Source organism: Mirounga leonina, unplaced genomic scaffold (assembly GCF_011800145.1).
Source record: "Mirounga leonina isolate KUSES-001 unplaced genomic scaffold, KU_Mleo_1.0 Mir_418, whole genome shotgun sequence".
NCBI classification, from domain to species: Eukaryota; Metazoa; Chordata; class Mammalia; order Carnivora; family Phocidae; genus Mirounga; species Mirounga leonina.
In genome coordinates this window covers 16,863,498-16,880,896 of record NW_023270739.1, presented here as the reverse complement: position 1 = coordinate 16,880,896, position 17,399 = coordinate 16,863,498, and the positions used below count along the sequence as shown (strand labels likewise).

The 17,399-nt window shown below is 39.2% G+C and overlaps 1 protein-coding gene across 3 annotated transcripts in view; it reads left to right on the top strand.

Moving 5' to 3' along the window:
* UTP20 (UTP20 small subunit processome component) overlaps positions 1–17,399 on the top strand; it is a 103,150-nt gene that overhangs the window by 28,085 nt on the left and 57,666 nt on the right. For all 3 annotated transcript variants that reach the window (XM_034987743.1, XM_034987744.1, XM_034987745.1), the window contains 7 exons: positions 1,118–1,197; positions 1,431–1,671; positions 5,942–6,127; positions 10,484–10,574; positions 11,586–11,671; positions 12,244–12,369; positions 16,388–16,554. In XM_034987743.1, coding sequence (XP_034843634.1) covers positions 1,118–1,197; positions 1,431–1,671; positions 5,942–6,127; positions 10,484–10,574; positions 11,586–11,671; positions 12,244–12,369; positions 16,388–16,554 — 977 coding nt within the window. The remainder of the gene's footprint in view (positions 1–1,117; positions 1,198–1,430; positions 1,672–5,941; positions 6,128–10,483; positions 10,575–11,585; positions 11,672–12,243; positions 12,370–16,387; positions 16,555–17,399) is intronic.

Here is a 17,399-nt window from a genome sequence, read left to right as displayed (position 1 = left end):
AGGTGCCCTGTGCTGTTCAGGAAAGGCCAGACCTGCTCCTTCAAACTCCATAGTCTGTGACCCCCAAGAGCTAGGGCAAGGCCTTCTCATGCTCCCATCTGGGTGCTGGTGAATGTTGACCCCCTCCTTGGAGTCCATGTGGTCACGCACAGGCCTAGGGGTGATCAGTAAAATATTAGGAACAGAAAAAAAAAATCATATTCTTGGAAAATTAATGACAGAAAGAATATAAACATTTTGAGACTATTGTTGCTAAGATACCAGATTATATAAACATGATTCATCTCTTCAAATTCTGAAAGGTATGTTTCATGTAGTTTTTATTTTGCCTTTTTGTTAACAAGAGTATATTTTAATTTGGTGGAAGAAAAATCAACACTTAACGTTTGCTTTCAACAAACAGTTTTCTCTTAAGTCCTCTCCTTTCTTTACTGTGCCATATTGCCTCATACCTGATGCATGTTCCCATTATTGTGCCTTTAAAAATAGTCTTCTTATAGGCATCTGCTTAGGTTTTTAAAAATATCCTTTAGTATTTTGTGATTATAAAAATAATTCCTCTTCAAAAAGTTAAAAAAAGAATACCATATGGTTCAGTAATTCCACTGCTGGGAATTTACCAAAGAAAACAAAAACGCTAGTTCAAAAAGATATATGTTTACTGCAGCATTATTTACAATAGCCAAGATATGGAAGCAACCTAAGTGTCCATCAGTAAACGAATGGATAAGAAAGATGTGGTGTATGTATACTATGGAATATTACACAGCCATAGAAAAGGGTGAGGTCATGCCATTTGAGATAACGTGGGTGGACCTAGAGAGTATTTGCTATATATGTATATATATACATATATACAGTATTTGTCAAATCACTAAGTTGTACACCTGAAACTAATATTGTATGTCAACTATACTCAAATTAATTAATTAATAATAATAATTCCAGCTCAGTGCAGGCATTTTGAAAAATATAAAGAAGTACAAATGTTGTTTAAGCCCTATATTCAGGGATAACCTAATTAAATTTTAGTTATATCCTTTCACTTTTTTTTTCCTATGTGAGATCTTTTAAAAGGATTATACCACATATTTTGTTTTGTGATCTTTTCTCTTAGTTCTCATGCACACGAAATGGAAAATAAGCAATTTTGGAAAGTCTACTATGAACATCTAGAAAAAGCAGCTGTACACGCTGGTATGTAAGGGAAGTGAAGGGGAGACTGGAAAGAAAAGATGTTGTGTATTTAATTTTTTACTGCTTTAGTGCACATGAATGGGGAAACAAATGAAAAATGAATTATCTTGATAACCTTTGGATATAATTTATTGTTTCCTCATATATTGAGAAAGAAACGCCCTCACTTGAGGAAACACATAGGACAAATGCCAACATTTCTCTAGTGGTTCTGACGACTTTTCACCTTGCAGAGAAAGAGCTGCAAAATGATGTCAGAGACAAGGAGTCCATTGGAGATGAAAGTTGGGAGCAAACTCAGGAAGGAGATGTTGGAGCTCTTTATCATGAACAGTTAGCATTGAAAACTGACTGTCAGGAAAGACTGGACCACACCAACTTTCGTTTTTTGCTCTGGCGAGCTCTGGCAAAATTCCCGGAGAGGGTAGAGCCACGGTCCAGGGAGCTCTCCCCACTTTTCTTGAGATTTATCAAGTAAGTATTCTTTTCTAGGAACGTCCCTGGTGGGGTGTGAAGAAGAGAAGATGCAAAGTTCTTAAGCTCCCAAGTAGCCTGAGTGTTTTTATATGTCAGTATGTCTGTATAGCACTGGCTCTCTCAGAAAACAACTAGTTTTTGTCACCACTTAATTTTACACAAGTCAAAATCTCACCAGCCTATAGATGATGTTAATAAAAATTCCAGGTTAAATTAAAAAAATCTAAAAATAAAAATTCCAGGTTACAAAATAAGAAAGGCCATATTGAATTCAATCAATGTACAAAGCCCTTGTTTCTTGCCCTGTTGTTTGTTGTTTTATTTCCTGCCTGGGGCATTATTTTCCAGTAACGCAAGCCCAGCCACTCTGTTGTGAGCCTCTTGATGTTTCCCAGGATGCTGAGGGAATATACTCTCAAAGAATAACAAGAACTTTCTGAAGCATCGTTTTGTTGTGACTAAGTAGGCTGTGTGAGAGTTGGGTTACTTTAAAACTCTGAAGATAAGGGATATGATGTACAGAACAGTACCAATCATTCAATAAAAAGTATGTTTTCCAGTAATACTTCATTATATGGGAAATTGCCATCGGTATAGGTGAAGCAGGCTACAAACCACAACATGCTTGGTTTGTTCACAGAACAGCCAGGAAGTGTCAGTGGCCGGAGCAGTGACCCTAGGAGAAAGTAGTTGGAAATGAGGGCAAAAACTTAACAGGGGACCAAATTGTGTAGGGCCTTTAAGTGATAGTAAAGGACTTTGGTTTTTTTCTCTTAGTGAAATGGAAAGCCATTAGAAGGTTTAAACAGAGGGATGGCATGACTTAAATTTCTTGAGGGTTTTTCTAACTATCATGTTGAGAATAGACTGTAGGTTGGCCAGAACAGAGAGACCAGTTTCAGAGATTATGAAAGTCCAGGCAAGAAATGATGGTGACTTGACCAAGGTACTAGTATTATCTTGTACAGAGTACAACTGATGAAAGGTGGTTGAATTCTGGATATTCTTGGATTTGAATTCAGTAAAAAATATTTTTGAAGGATTACAACCAGATCAGCCTATGGGGTTTGGTCAGCCAACAGATCAGACGTATGGGTGTTTGGGGGGCAGAGGGGCCCAGGAGGGTGAAGGGGAGGAATTGGGGATGTCTCTAAAGTTTTGATCTGAGCGAATGGAAGAAGAGAGTCACCATTTACTGAGATTGGGAGGATTGAAGAGGTTTGCAGATTTGTGGGGAAGATCCGGAGTTCATTTTTAGACGTGTTCAGTTTGGGATACCGAATAGACATCTAAGTAGGAGTGTTAAGTAGGCAATTGAATTTGGAGTTTAAAGCTCAAGGGAAAGGTTTGGCCTAAAGGTTATAAATTTGAGGATCATCAGTATACAGATGATTTTTTTAAATTAAGTGACCAGGAATGAGGCCACACCTAAAGTGCAAATGTAGAGAGAGAACACTTCCAAGGACTGATACTGCTATTTATAGAGGTTGGAGATAAGGAACCAGCAAAGGAAGCCAGGAAAGAGTGACAGAGGAAGAACCAAGACCTCGTAGTATCCCAGGAGCCAAGTGAAGAAAGTATTTCAAAAAGGAAGTAATCAGTTGGCTCAAACGTATCTGAGGCATCAGTCAGATGAAGCATAAGGCTTGACCATTGGCTTTAGAAGTGACCTTAACAAGAGTTGTTTTGGTTAACCTAATAGGGATGAAAGCCTGATTAAAATGAGCTTAAAAGGAAATGAAGAAGAAAAATGAAAACGAGTATGGACAGTTCTTATAAAAAAGAAGCAGACAGGTGGAGGGAGATGTGGGAGCAGAGAGAGCTGCTGTTGCTAGGTAGCTATGAAAGATTTAACAGCATATATTTGTATAACGCTGGTTTGAATGAAGGGGGGGAAGATTTGTAATGCAAGAGCAGGAATAAAATGGCTGGAGTCATGTTTTTGAACAGTTAAGAGAAGATAGGATCCAATGCATAAGTAGAAAAGTTTACGTGAATAATTCATTCTGGCAAAGGTTATAAGCGAAAATTCAGGCAGGTCACTAGATACCATGGTGGAAGAGTAATGATTTTTTCACCTGATTCTTCAGGCTTTAATTTACTTATAGAATGAAAACAGTGATATTTAGCTTCGTTGCTTTGTTTTGAAGATCATATAATGTTTATCACTTGTTTTGTGGAGTGCAAAAAGCTATACACTTGCAAGCTAGGACTAATGGTGTTAATAGGAAATAAATTTCTTACCATGTTAAGTTTCCAAATTTTTCCCTAAAGAAAGAAGTAGATTACAAATGGATTACTAGAGATGGAGAGAGGAACCGGTGAAGAGAAGTGGTTTCTGAATTTAAAAAGACTTAGAGACTAAAGATACACAATTTTTTTAAATATTTAAAATTAGTTGGCAATGATTACCTATAGCAAGTACTTTTATATAGGTGATCCAAACTAATGGAAAACTCAAATGTCACCTTTAATTCCAACTTTGAAATATATTATGGGCTTTTTATTTTATCTTATTTTATTCTTTAGTTTTTGACTAGAAATTTGTATTTCAAAACCTGTTTCAAACCATTCAGTATTAGAATTAATTTGTGAATCCCTTATAACCATTCTTTTTTTTTTTTAATAGATTTTATTTATTTGAGACAGAGAGAATGAGAGACAGAGAGCATGAGAGGGAGGAGGGTCAGAGGGAGAAGCAGACTCCCTGCCGAGCAGGGAGCCCGATGCGGGACTCGATCCCAGGACTCCAGGATCATGACCTGAGCTGAAGGCAGTCGCCCAACCAACTGAGCCACCCAGGCGCCCCCTTATAACCATTTTTTGAGCGAACCAAACCAGAAGCAGGAATCACTAATGATGACAACAGTGTCCCGATAATAGGTGACATCTAATGAGTACTTGCCATGTACTAAGAGCGCTCTTGTAAGCGCTCTGTGTGAGTTCTCTCACTTAACGTATGGAGAAAAGGTTTAAACAAATATGTCCTATATGGCTAACTGAGTGTTGAGAATATACTAGGGTGTCATGAAGTGGATGATGGTATGGTGTATAAGTGACACAGCAGCTTGGCTCATTTTAATCCTCACTCATCCGTTTTTAATGTGTTAAGTGCTAGATCCTGCTGGGTGACAATACAAAGTCGAATATGGTGTATCATCTCAACTCTCCAGGTGTCGTCTAATGTGTATTAACCTGGAGTTTCTTCTGTGTGTTGATTGGGTGCTGTCTTCACACATGTTACTTTATCAGTATATTTTTAAGTGCAGACTTTAAAGTCTGTCTGATCAGTTTCCTTACATCCATAGCCCAGTGCCATGCACAAGACAGACAACAAATGAATAACTGTTGGATGAGTAAATTAAAGTGACACAAAACCAGTGCACTATATGACAGCCTTCAAGATGATATTTGTTACTTAAAACAATGGGCCACAGGGGCGCCTGGGTGGCTCAGTTGTTAAGCGTCCGCCTTCGGCTCAGGTCATGATCCCAGGGTCCTGGGATTGAGCCCCACATCGGGCTCCCTTCTCAGTGGGAAGCCTGCTTCTCCCTCTCCCACTTCCCCTGCTTGTGTTCCCTCTCTTGCTGTCTCTTTCTGTCAAATAAATAAATAAAATCTTCGAAAAAACAAAAACAAAAACAATGGGCCACAATTAGAGGGATGGAATTTAATAAAAATAAATGTGAATACCAATGTGAATACCACAAGCTTAGTTTAAAGAGACAGAAGGGAAAGACTTACTGATTTTCATTGCCTGGACATTCAGTTTGAGTCAGTGTCATGTTGTGACTGCCCCCTAAAGCAACAGAGTTGACCATTCCATCTGTCTTACCAGACCACGTCCAGAGGACTGAATTTCATTGCGGCAACTGTATTTGCAAAAGGACATTGGCAGAGTAGAATGTGTCTGGTGGAAAGTGACCAGCATGCTCTTAATGCTATGCTTTAATTAATTATTTAATATAATCCAACCCTACACTGTCTTCCCCAGTTATGGTTCCAGAAACAGGGTGACTGATTCCAACTCCGTCCAAAAGGGACTTTTCAAATATTTTCAACAGTGCGATTTTAAAAGTGTAACTGCAGTTAGTGGTAGTTTGTCAGATAGGGTACTTAAGCGGGGCTGAATAAAAAAGAATAATGTGAGGAGGCTTGGCTGAGGTGCCGCTGAAGACTGCTCAGTGCGTGACTCTGAACCATGGCCGTGCATCCGTCTGTCATAAACAGAATGAGGACATTTCGGCTTCATCTCTTTCCACTGTAGCAATGAGTATTACCCGGCAGACCTTCAAGTCGCTCCAACCCAGGATCTGCGAAGGAAAGCCAAAGGGGAGGCAGCAGAGGAAGTAGAAGAGGAACCTGCTGCTGGAGATGCCGAAGAGCTGGAGGAAGAAGCGGTGCCCATGGACGAACCCTCACAGAAGAAAAAGACAAGAAGAGCTGCAGCAAAGTAAGTTCAGCGTTGCTGAAAGATCACAGATCCAGGGTTCTGGGAGAAATGGGATGAGACCTCTGATGGCCTGAGTGTGACAGAGCCTTGGACAAGATGAACCACCCAGATGATTACTTACATAAGTGCTGTATATCCCCCGGGGATTTTCTTAACTTCCTGTCTTCAGAGTTTTTTGGTTGCTTGTTATTACTAATTTTTTCTTAGTTAGCCTCAGACTGTTAGAGTTGGAGGGACTTTGGGGTCATCTAATCATGTCTTTTTTACAGATAGAGTATTGGGCCTGGAGTGGTTGAATGCTCTTTGACCTTTCCCCTTCACTTTGATGGCACCGGGTGTTATGTTTCTTTGCTAGGGGACCACGTAATGGAACATCTCTTCTCTTGTAAATAAACTGCGTCAGCACTTTTACTTTGCCTTTTGACTTCTTGCCTGGTTGCCTTTTTTTCCCCATGCTTTTACATTCTCTTTACTGTCCTGTGGGTTGTTCATTTACCTAACTTGTTAAGAAATCTTAGAAAAAGTAGAAGTGATCAGGCTTTCAGAAGTTCCTGCAGCTTACTTGAAGACTGTCTGAATTGGGGCAGCAAGGATCCAGTGTATTGGTGCTTCCATGTTATTTTAAAACTTCAGATCTCAATCTGATACGCCCCTTTGTTGAGTCTTCCCACGAACCATTTATTGGTTCATTCAGCAACTGTATTGATTGCCTTCTAAGTGTTGGGCTGCAGGGGCTCCTGGGTGGCTCAGATGGTTAAGCGTCTGCCTTTGGCTCAGGTCATGATCCCAGGGTCCTGGGATCGAGCCCCACATCGGGCTCCTGGCTCAGCGAGGAGTCTGCTTCTCCCTCTCCCTCTGCCTCTCTCCCTGCTCATGCTTTCTCTCTCTCTCTCTCTAGCTCTGTGTCTCAAATGAACGAGTGTTGGGCTGCAAAGATGAAGGGTACTTAGCCTCCACTACGCAGGAAGCAGTCTGATGCCTGGTCAAATTTTTTTATAGAAGTATTTTTAAAGGAGTTCAAGGATAAGACAAATAAACAACAAAAAAAACCCCAACATGTTACAGGAACATACTAAAAAATGACTTAATTCTACCACAAAGAGAAGACTGCTACAGAGGGCCCCACTGAAGCTGAAAGATGAAAGTCGGCCAGGCAGCTGAGGCAGGGAAGGACTCTGCAGCTGATGGAAATAGTGTGTAAGGCAGAGGGGCAAGAAAGAGCATGGCCGCGCGTCCTGGAACTGTAGTTCTTTCTCTGTTTCTACCTGACAGATCTCTGAGCGTTCTGTCCCCTGCTATCCCTCTCAGACAAAGATCACGGTTTTCTTCTTCATGTACTCAGCAAATAGCTAGCAAAAGATTAGTCCTTGTCTTCGGTGAATAAATGAATAAACTATCCAGTCATGCCTCATCTTTCTCACACCTGGACCTTTTCTGTGTCCTTCCCTCTTTCTGCTGTGCCCTTGCCTCATTTCTGCCAACTGAAATTCTACTCATACTTCCAGGAACAGTTCCTGTACTACTTCTTCACTGAAGCTTTTCCTGTCTTCTAAACTGAAAGTTCTCTTAACTCGGCTTCAGACTTTCAGAAGAGCCATCCATGCTTCTATCATGGTGCCTCTCCTTGCCTTGGATATTAATTTTTTATAGATCTGCTATGTAAATCAGAATGTCTTTAAGGATAAGGTCCACGTCTGTAGCCAAACTTAGAATATTGCTAACATACACCATTGAAAATGTGAGTAAATTGGTAATCACATTCCTAGTGCCACCTCAATACATTCATAATCCCAGATTTATAATCCATCATGGAACATGCTTCTCGCTGGCAATTATTTATTGAAAACATGTAAATTGGCTCCTGTTCTTTTTGGCTCTTTTTTTTTTTTAAATAGGCTCCACGCTGGGCATGGAGCCCAGCTTGGGGCTTGAACTCACAACCCTGAGATCAAGGTCTAAGCTGAGATCATGGGTCAGATGCTTAACCGACTGAACCACCCAGGTGCCCCTCTCTCTGGCTCTTTAAGGCTACCTGGCTCATAAAAATATAATAAATATTGGGGGGGAAGGAATGGATGTTTCAAAAGAAAGTCTTAAAAGTTTATTTGTAAAACTGCAAGGACTCAGTGTTAAGTATGTAGGGACATCCTATCAGTCAGAGCTCTCCAGAGAAGCGGACCAAGAGGATGAAGGAGTGTGTGTATGTGTGTGTGTGTGTATATAAACAGATTTATTTTAAGGAACTGGCTCACATGATTATGGGAGCCAGCAGGTCCAGAATTTGTAGGACAAGACAGCAGGCCAGAAAGTTAGGCAGGATTTGATGCTGCAGTCTTGAGTCCAGAATTCACAGACTAGGATTTCTATGTCATGGTCCTGTGGCAGAATTCTTTATTCTCTGGGAAACACCAGTTTTTTCTCTTCAGACCTCATGGATGAGGCCGATCCACATTATTGAGGGTAATCCCCTTTATTTAAAGTCAACTGATTGTAAATGTGAATATCTACAAAATACTTTAATTGCAACACATAGATTAGTATTTCATTACATGTAATTTAATGTTATAATTAAATATTGTAATTTAGACAGATTGACACATAAGACTAACCATCACAGGCATTTAAGCTAAATATAAGCAGAAGTGCTACCTTAATTTCTCTATCATATGTAGGAAGGTCATAACTTCCAGATTATTTTCTCTCTATTAACCAGTAAGACTTTTACAGTTTTGCATTTTTTTTGCCCAGGAGCAGAGAGGCATATTGTTTACTAAATTCTTAGGAGCAGAGGCCCCATAACTCTTGTTTTTTCGTTCAATCCTTGCACAAAGTCCAGATCTTGTCTTTGTCAAGATGAGGAAAATCAGACTCGGAAGCGTTCAGTCACTTTCCCCAAAGTCAGTACCACACACGCAGCTTGGTTTCTGTCTCTCTTCACTTGTCCCTGCTTTTGTTCTTGAAATAGGCAAATAAAATCTCTCCAAATTGTAACCACTTATTCATTCAGGGGTTTTTTTTTAAAGCCCTAATACATCTTATGAGTTATACACAGAGAGAAAACAGTTTGTTTGCCAAGTATTTTTAAAGCTCCCTGGAGCCTATGGATTAAGTCAAGCGAGTAATTGTAGTGGAAGCTCTCTTCTTGACCTCTTGCAGTGGATGATGTCATTGGCTTGGAGTCACATCTCCATATTTAACTTCTGACCACAGGGTGTTCTTTCTTCTTCCTTCTTGGTAAGCAAGAGCTATGGTTATCCAAATATGGACCTCTCTTTCCTGACATCAGTGTTTATGTTGTATGAAAGTGAGGAAGAGGGCGCCTGGGTGGCTCAGTCGTTAAGCGTCTGCCTTCGGCTCAGGTCATGATCCCAGGGTCCTGGGATCGAGTCCCACATCGGGCTCCCTGCTCAGCGGGAAACCTGCTTCTCCCCCTCCCACTCCCCCTGCTTGTGTTCCTGTTCTCGCTATCTCTCTCTCTGTCAAATAAATAAATAAAATCTTTAAAAAAAAAAAAAAAAGAAAGTGAGGAAGAATGTATTTTACCACCTTTCTGTCTACTGCATAGAAACCAGACAAGGAATCATTCCAAAAATTATCTGTGTTCAGCTTTGCAAATATATCACTGTTCTGATTACTTTCTTTCTGTGTCTGGTTTAATTTAAACCATTCTGTGTACATCCTGAATGATTTTCTGGGGTGGGGAAGCCTGGACTTTAGGGGAAGGCCTGCCTGAGATACAGAATTTCTGGAGAATAATTTCTGAAATGCAAATAACTAAAACTTGTTTGTGTAATTAACAGTGAAGCTATAGTCAAGGTGTTTGACATACTTGTCAGAAAGACTAAAATTGGTGGGTACTGTGATCGTAAGAAAATCTCTGGGGATGGAATGCCTGGGTGGCTAAGTCGGTTAAGTATCTGCCTTCAGTTCAGGTCATGATCTCAGGGTCCTGGGATCGAGCCCTGCATTGAGTTCCCTGCTCAGCAGAGTCTGTTTCTCCCTCCCCCTCTGCCCCTCCTCCCCCGCTCATGCTCTCTCTCTCATGCTCTCTCTCTCTCAAATAAATAAATAAAATTTTCAAAAAAAAGAAAAGACCTCTGGGGGTGCTGGGTGGCTCAGTTGCTTGAGTGTCCAACTCTTCATTTCAGCTCAGGTCATGATCTCAGGCTTGTGAGATCGAGCCCTGCACTGGGCTCCACACTGGGTGTCACGCCTGCTTGGGATTCTCTCTCTCCCTCTCCCTGTGCCCCCCACCCACCCACATGCATGTGCTCGCTGTCTCTAAAAAGAAAAAAAGAAAATCTCTGTTCTTTAATTCTGTAATACCTTATGGTTTTTGTTTTTTGTTTTTTTTAGGCAGTTAATTGCTCATTTGCAAGTTTTCTCTAAGTTTTCAAATCCACGAGCCTTATATCTAGAATCTAAATTATATGAGCTGTATCTTCAGGTAAGTAAAATAAATTCTTGCCACTGCACTTCTTTGTGAGTTTTCTCTGTTGTTCATCAAAATAACTTTTAGGTTTTTAATAATTGTTGATGAATAGGGCCCATGTCTACATTTTAAGTACAGTTTTAAAAATTTAATAATTACTTTCTGTGTCCTGAGAAATAGATTTAAACTGTACTAATATTATTAATTTTAAAGACATTTTGAGTGACTAAACATTGATCAGCTGTATTAACAGTGGGGGTTGTGCCAAAAAAAAGGTAACTACTTTTTACTTCTAGGTAAGTTAGCCTTACAGAGTGCTGGGATTTCAGGATCTATTACACTGAGTGAAAGCTGGATAGTTGGAATAAGAATCTCTCAGTCACAATATATGATCTTCAGTTACAGAAAAGATTGCAGAAAAAATTTGATGTCAGAAGCAGAGTAAGCACTGGACGTCATTCTAAGCCATCTGGGGATACAAAATTTCCTTTTTTCATTTGGATGTTTTTTAGGTGGAACTTCTATGATTTCAGCAGAATTTATCCTCATTCTGCCCCGTAATTCAGATACAGTTTGTTTATAAAGCAAGAGCTCAAAACTGCAGGAAGCAAAATTCTTAACTAACTGATCTGAGAGGCTCTGTGCCAGGTCTTCTTTCCTGGAATCTTATGATTGCCATTACTTTCACAGTGTTGGGAGCTTTCGCTCATCATGGGACCAGCCCCGCTGGTATAAACCCAAATTTATGAAGGGATTTGGCCTTGACCAAAAGACTAACAGACCCGAGGGTCTGGCATGTGGGATTCAGGGGTCAGAGTTTTGTTTCCACTTTGTTCATTGCACGTATTCTATTTGTGCTATACCTCCAGGAAGATATAAGGCTGTTGTCAGCAACCAGGTTTAACCCACATCTAAAAATTTAGATTGTAAGAAATCTAATGTAGCAAATTAACACAAGTAAATTACTATCCCATGGTGTGTGTATATGTAACTTCATTAACTTATTTTATAAAATATTATTCTTAGTTGTTGCTACATCAAGATCAAATGGTGCAAAAAATAACCCTGGATTGTATAATGACATATAGACATCCACATATCCTCCCTTACAGGTAAGTTATTTGAAGCTAAAGAAATGCGCTTTCTTTGGCTGGTTTTTAACTTTCTACATGAGAGCCTCTTCTAAAATAAATTTATGAAGGCCTGGAAATTTCCCTTTTCTTCTATAATCATAATGCTATTTTCAGGTAAGAAAGGAAAATTGGAAGTATATTTGTGTATTAAGAATACTTCTCCATAGATAATAAGGTAGGAAAGAGACAACTAATTGATAAGTATGTGTTGGGAAGGTTATATCATTTCTTGTTGCTTCAGTAATGTCAAAATCTTGGTGGTTACTTAGGGAATCATAATGATCACTCTCTATAAGAACTGAAGAAAGCTTTTATATTAATCTCTTTTAAACAGCTGAATTGTTGACTAAGTCTTAATTCCTCATAATCACTTTTACCTTTTAAAATTTGAAAACCTGTCATTTTGTGAAAATTTTCCTTTATCGATGTCAACCACAATGTAGATATTCTTAGTTCCTAGTTCAGTCATACAAATTACTGTACTATATTGCACTTCTTTAAAGTACCATTGATTTTTAAGTGATGATTTGTGCTATATTCCATTTTTAAAGGGAAAACTTACAAAGATTGCTTGAAGACAGAAGCTTTAAGGAAGAGATAGTGCATTTTAGCATTTCTGAAGATAATACAGTAGTGAAAACAGCCCACCGAGCAGATCTGTTTCCTATTCTGATGAGGTATTTACACTGTTTAAAATTGATTTTTTTAAAAGTTGATCACAAAAACAATTATGAATATACTATTACGATTCTTTCAGTGATTATAATGGAGTATTTCATTTTTTATTTTATTTTGATCTTTTTTCTTAATTGAACCTTTTGGGGAAATCAAATTGTTATAGAGACTTATTTTAAAATATTTTGTCCCTGGGGCACCTGGGTGGCTCAGTTGTTAAGCGTCTGCTTTCGGCTCAGGTCATGATCCCAAGGTCCTGGGATCGAGTCCCGCATCGGGCTCCCTGCTCTGCGGGAAGCCTGCTTCTTCCTCTCCCACTCCCCTTGCTTGAGTTCCTTCTTTCGCTGTGTCTCTCTCTGTCAAATAAATAAATAAAATCTAAAAAAAAAAAAATTTTGTCCCTAACATAAGGAAAGATCTTGCCAGGGAGTTATTTTAATAATAATGTTAAAATTGAATCCTCTATTCCTCTAAGTTTTATTATTGAGAAATAGTACAAATAATTCATTGGGTATATAACTATGAGATATAAAAGCTATTGATTTTTTTTTTTTAAGATTTTATTTATTTATCAGAGAGAGAGAGAGAGAGAGACAGAGTCAGGCAGAGGGAGAAGCAGGCTCCTTGCTGAGCAAGGAGCCCGCTGTGGGACTCGATCCCAGGACCCTGGGATCATGACCTGAGGCGAAGGCAGAGGCTTAACCGACTGAGCCACCCAGGCGTCCCAAAGCTATTGATTCTTGTTGTTGATTATTTAACCATCCACATTACAAACTTTTCTTATTAGTTTTAATTGTTTTTATTGGATTTTCTTAGTTGAAAAAGTAGTAGTCAATAAGAGTCATCAAAGTGTTAGTCTCCTGGGGCGCCTGGGTGGCTCAGTCGTTAAGCGTCTGCCTTCGGCTCAGGTCATGATCCCAGGGTTCTGGGATCGAGCCCCGCGTCGGGCTCCCTGCTCTGTGGGGAGTCTGCTTCTCCCTCTCCCACTCCCCCTGCTTGTGTTCCCTCTCTCGCTGTCTCTCTCTCTGTCAAATAAATAAATAAAATCTTTAAAAAAAGAAGTGTTAGTCTCCTGTTTTAAAAAAACCCTTTGAGGGAGCGCCTGGGTGGCTCAGTCAGTTAAGCTTCTGCCTTCGGCTCGGGTCATCATCCCAGGATCCTGGGATCGAGTCCCAAGTCGGACTCCCTGCTCAATGGGGAGCCTGCTTCTCCCTCTCTCTCTGCCCCTCCCCCATGCTCTTTCTCCCTCTCTCTCTCAAGTAAATAAAATCTTTAAAAAAAAAAAAGGAGGGGCGCCTGGGTGGCTCAGTCGTTAAGCGTCTGCCTTCGGCTCAGGTCATGATCCCAGGGTCCTGGGATCGAGCCCCGCCTCGGGCTCCCTGTTTGGCGGGAAGCCTGCTTCTCCTTCTCCCTCTCCCACTCCCGCTGCTTGTGTTCCCTCTCTCGCTGTGTCTCTCTCTGTCAAATAAATAAATAAAATCTTTAAAAAAAAAAATTAAAAAATAAAAAAAAAAAGGAAAGGAAAAAAACCCTTGAGGTTCCATTTTACTGGGAATAAAGTAGAAAGTCCTTATTCCTCCTGCAAGGGCCTGGTATGACCTAGCTGCACACTGCCTGTCCAACCCACCACCCATTCACCGCCCCGCGCAGAGCCCACTTCCATGTCAGTGGACCTGCTCTTCCCTGTGCTTTGAACACATGACCACTAGCTCTTCTTTTTCACTTAGTCTCCTCTCAAATGTCATATTGTCAGGATGCCTTCCTTGATCGCCTTATGTAAAATCACACCTTCCTCTCATCACCCGGTAGTCTCCTACCTTGCTTTATATTTCCTCACAATCGTCCGACATAGCCTCCTACTTATCACTCTTCTCCCCTGCCAGAAGGTAAACTTCATGGCCTGTAGAAAATGTTAGTCAAATTAATTTTGCGTTCTTTTATGATTAAAAAAAGCCCTCTTTTTTTTCTGTTTTTTAATTTATGTATTACCTACACAGCATAGAAGAATTAACAGTGGTGGTAGTGTTTGTGATTATCCCTGTCTTGCTAGTGGATTTAACAGTAATGCTTGTAGAGCAGCCCTTTTTAAAATTTGGTCTGCTCCTTCTTGGCAGGGGCTGTCACTGAGATGCTTTCGGGGGGTCCCCGAGGTTAGAACTTTTTTAATACTACTACTAAGACATTACCTTTTAGCACCGTGCCCAGATTTGTGTTGACAACACAAAAAACAACGGTGGGTAAAACTGTGGGTGCCTTAGCACTAACCAGGACAGTGGCTCCGAACTGTACGGGGCATTCTTCATTGTCGCACACCTGGAGTTTAAAAAAAGAAAAAAAGCTAGTTTCGTTTAATGTTCTTGGTAAGTCTTAAGCCTCGAGTACTTGTCTTCTTATTGTTTTATATGGTGAAGTGGGAAGTGCGTGTAAAGCACTCCAGCTGAATCCAAGTTCTCTCATGGAGTGGCGTGTTTTCCAAATAATGGATGCAAGTTACAGAATCATTCATGGCTAAAGATCCATTCAAAGTGCAAGATAGACAGATGGACTTTAATGTATCAGAGATCACAAAGCCTATTAATAAGGCTTCAGATTCTGCATTGCAACTAGCCTTTAACTTGTTGAGGTTTGCTGTCGTATCAAAGTGGGATATCCACAAGGATCTCAAAAGAATTACCTGAAGGCTTACAAAATACTTTTTCCTTTCTCCAGCTCCATATCTGTTTAAGGCTGGATTTTCTTCAACTATAATATACTGCAAATGATTGAATGCAGAAGCAGATGGGAAAATCCAGTTATCTTCTAATAAGCAAAACAATAAATGTGAAAAAAAGAAAGTAAAACATGCCTCTTGACTCACTAATTTTTGGTGGGGGAGAGATTTGGAAAATAAAATTATTTTTCATTAAAATTGTTATTTACATTAACTCATTTTAATTTCTGCCAAGATAAATATCAATAGATAAAACTCACATGCACAAAAGCTCTTTGGGGACCTCAAAAATGTTTAAGAATATAAAGGGGTCCTAATATCGAAAAGTTTAAAAACCACTGTGTTTCAGTTTCGAATGTAAAAGCACTAACATTTATTATAAATTAACATTTGCCATACTAAGAAAGTAAGTCCTATCACTAGATTGTTTAGTATTTTATCAGTAATGGATATTGAATTTTATTAGAATGCCTGTTAAGCATGAATTAAAATGATTATATTAACTTTTCCTATGAGCCGTTGATCTATATCAATCCAATAGGCTTTGCTAGTGATTCTTTCTTGCATTCCTGGGATAAATCCTTATTTGGCTTTAATATTGTTTTAATGCAGCACTGGATACTATATTTAGAAATGGGTTTTATGTTTATAAGCAAGATTGGTATATAATTTTATAATTTTATTTTTGTTCCTCAACCCATCTCAACCTTCATAAATGAGAAAGGACTGTTCCTTCTTTCTCTTAGCTATGAAACTTTATAGCATGGGAATTAGTTTTCCTTGAAATTCATCTGAAGAACTGTATGGGTTCCATGTTTACTCATGATTACTGTTCTATCCAGGTTTTCTTCTTAAGTTCCTTTTGCTTATTTGTTTTGTTCTGTTTCCTTTTCCAGAGAATTACCCATTTAATTGAAGTCTTTCCAGTTTCCTTATTTTAGTTAGAGTTGTATTCACTTACTTGCTTTTAATCTATGTATTCTCATTTTCATTTTCATTTGGCTTGCGTATTTTACTGTTTTCTTCCTCCTACAAAGAGCCACCTTTCGGCTTTTATCGTTATTATTTCTTTGTTCCTGCTTCCCTCAGCCTTGTTTTTTTTTTTTTTTGTTTTGTTTTGTTGTTGTTATTTTTTGTTTTGTTCTAAATTTTCTATGTTAAATATCTAATTTCTATTTTCATCCTTCCTTGTTTTATAATATAACCTTTTAAGTCTGTTGAATTGCTATTCTAGCCTCTTAGGAAAACAAAATGACTGGTATGTTTTAGGATTAATGTGCAAACAAAATAATATTCTTTTGACTTATTAGAATTTTGTATGGCCGAATGAAGAATAAGACTGGCAGTAAAACTCAGGGGAAAGCCGCTTCAGGCACCCGCATGTCCATTGTCCTGAGGTTCCTCGCTGGGACCCAACCGGAGGAGATCCAGATATTCTTAGACCTGCTATTTGAACCTGTGAAGCACTTCAAGAACGGTAGCTCTCAACTTCCTGCTACTCTGAATTTGTATTGTCTGCTGTAGACTTCAGATGTCTCAGGCTAGGTTTCCCATGCTCTTAGACATCTTTCTAATGGGATTGTTCCTTCCAATCTCATTGGTGGCCTTTAAGGTTTGATTGAATTAGGTGGAGCTCACAGTTGATCCTGGCGATTATCATCATCCATGGGTCAGTAAGCCCCTGATTAGAAAATGTGTATTTTGGGGGGTGCCTGGGTGGCTCAGTTGGTGGAGCATATGACTCTTGAGCTTGAGGTTGTAAGTTTGAGGCCCACATTAAGTGTAGAGATTACTTAAAAAAAAAAAATAAGAAAGAAAAGAAAAGTATGTTTTTGCTGTTGTTGTGCATTTAGGCCATTTGAAAAATGGTACTTACCCAGATACAATGAATAGGTTTCTCCTTAGAAACTTAGGGCATGCTGAGAAATTAATTTTAATTGTCTTAGTATTTATTCATTCACTGAGTCATTCATCTATTGAGTAAAGACTTGTTGAATACCTCCTGTGCCCTGGATACTTTTGAAAATAGAAAAGTAAATATTTATGCTCTCAACGTCACCATCTAAACTAAGTGGATATAATAGGTATATCCAGTGAGCTGAAATGCTCTATGGTCTGTTCTCTGGTATGTAATGTTGGTAATTAATAATAATAATAGCTAACATTTACTCCATGCCAGACGTTATGATGGACCCTTTTACATACAGTTCAGTTGATCCTTAAAACAACCACCTGAGGTATCATTACTTGACTATTCCCATTTTACCAATGAGGAAACTGAGGCCTAGAGAGTTTACTATTTTGCTTATGACCACTCAGCTA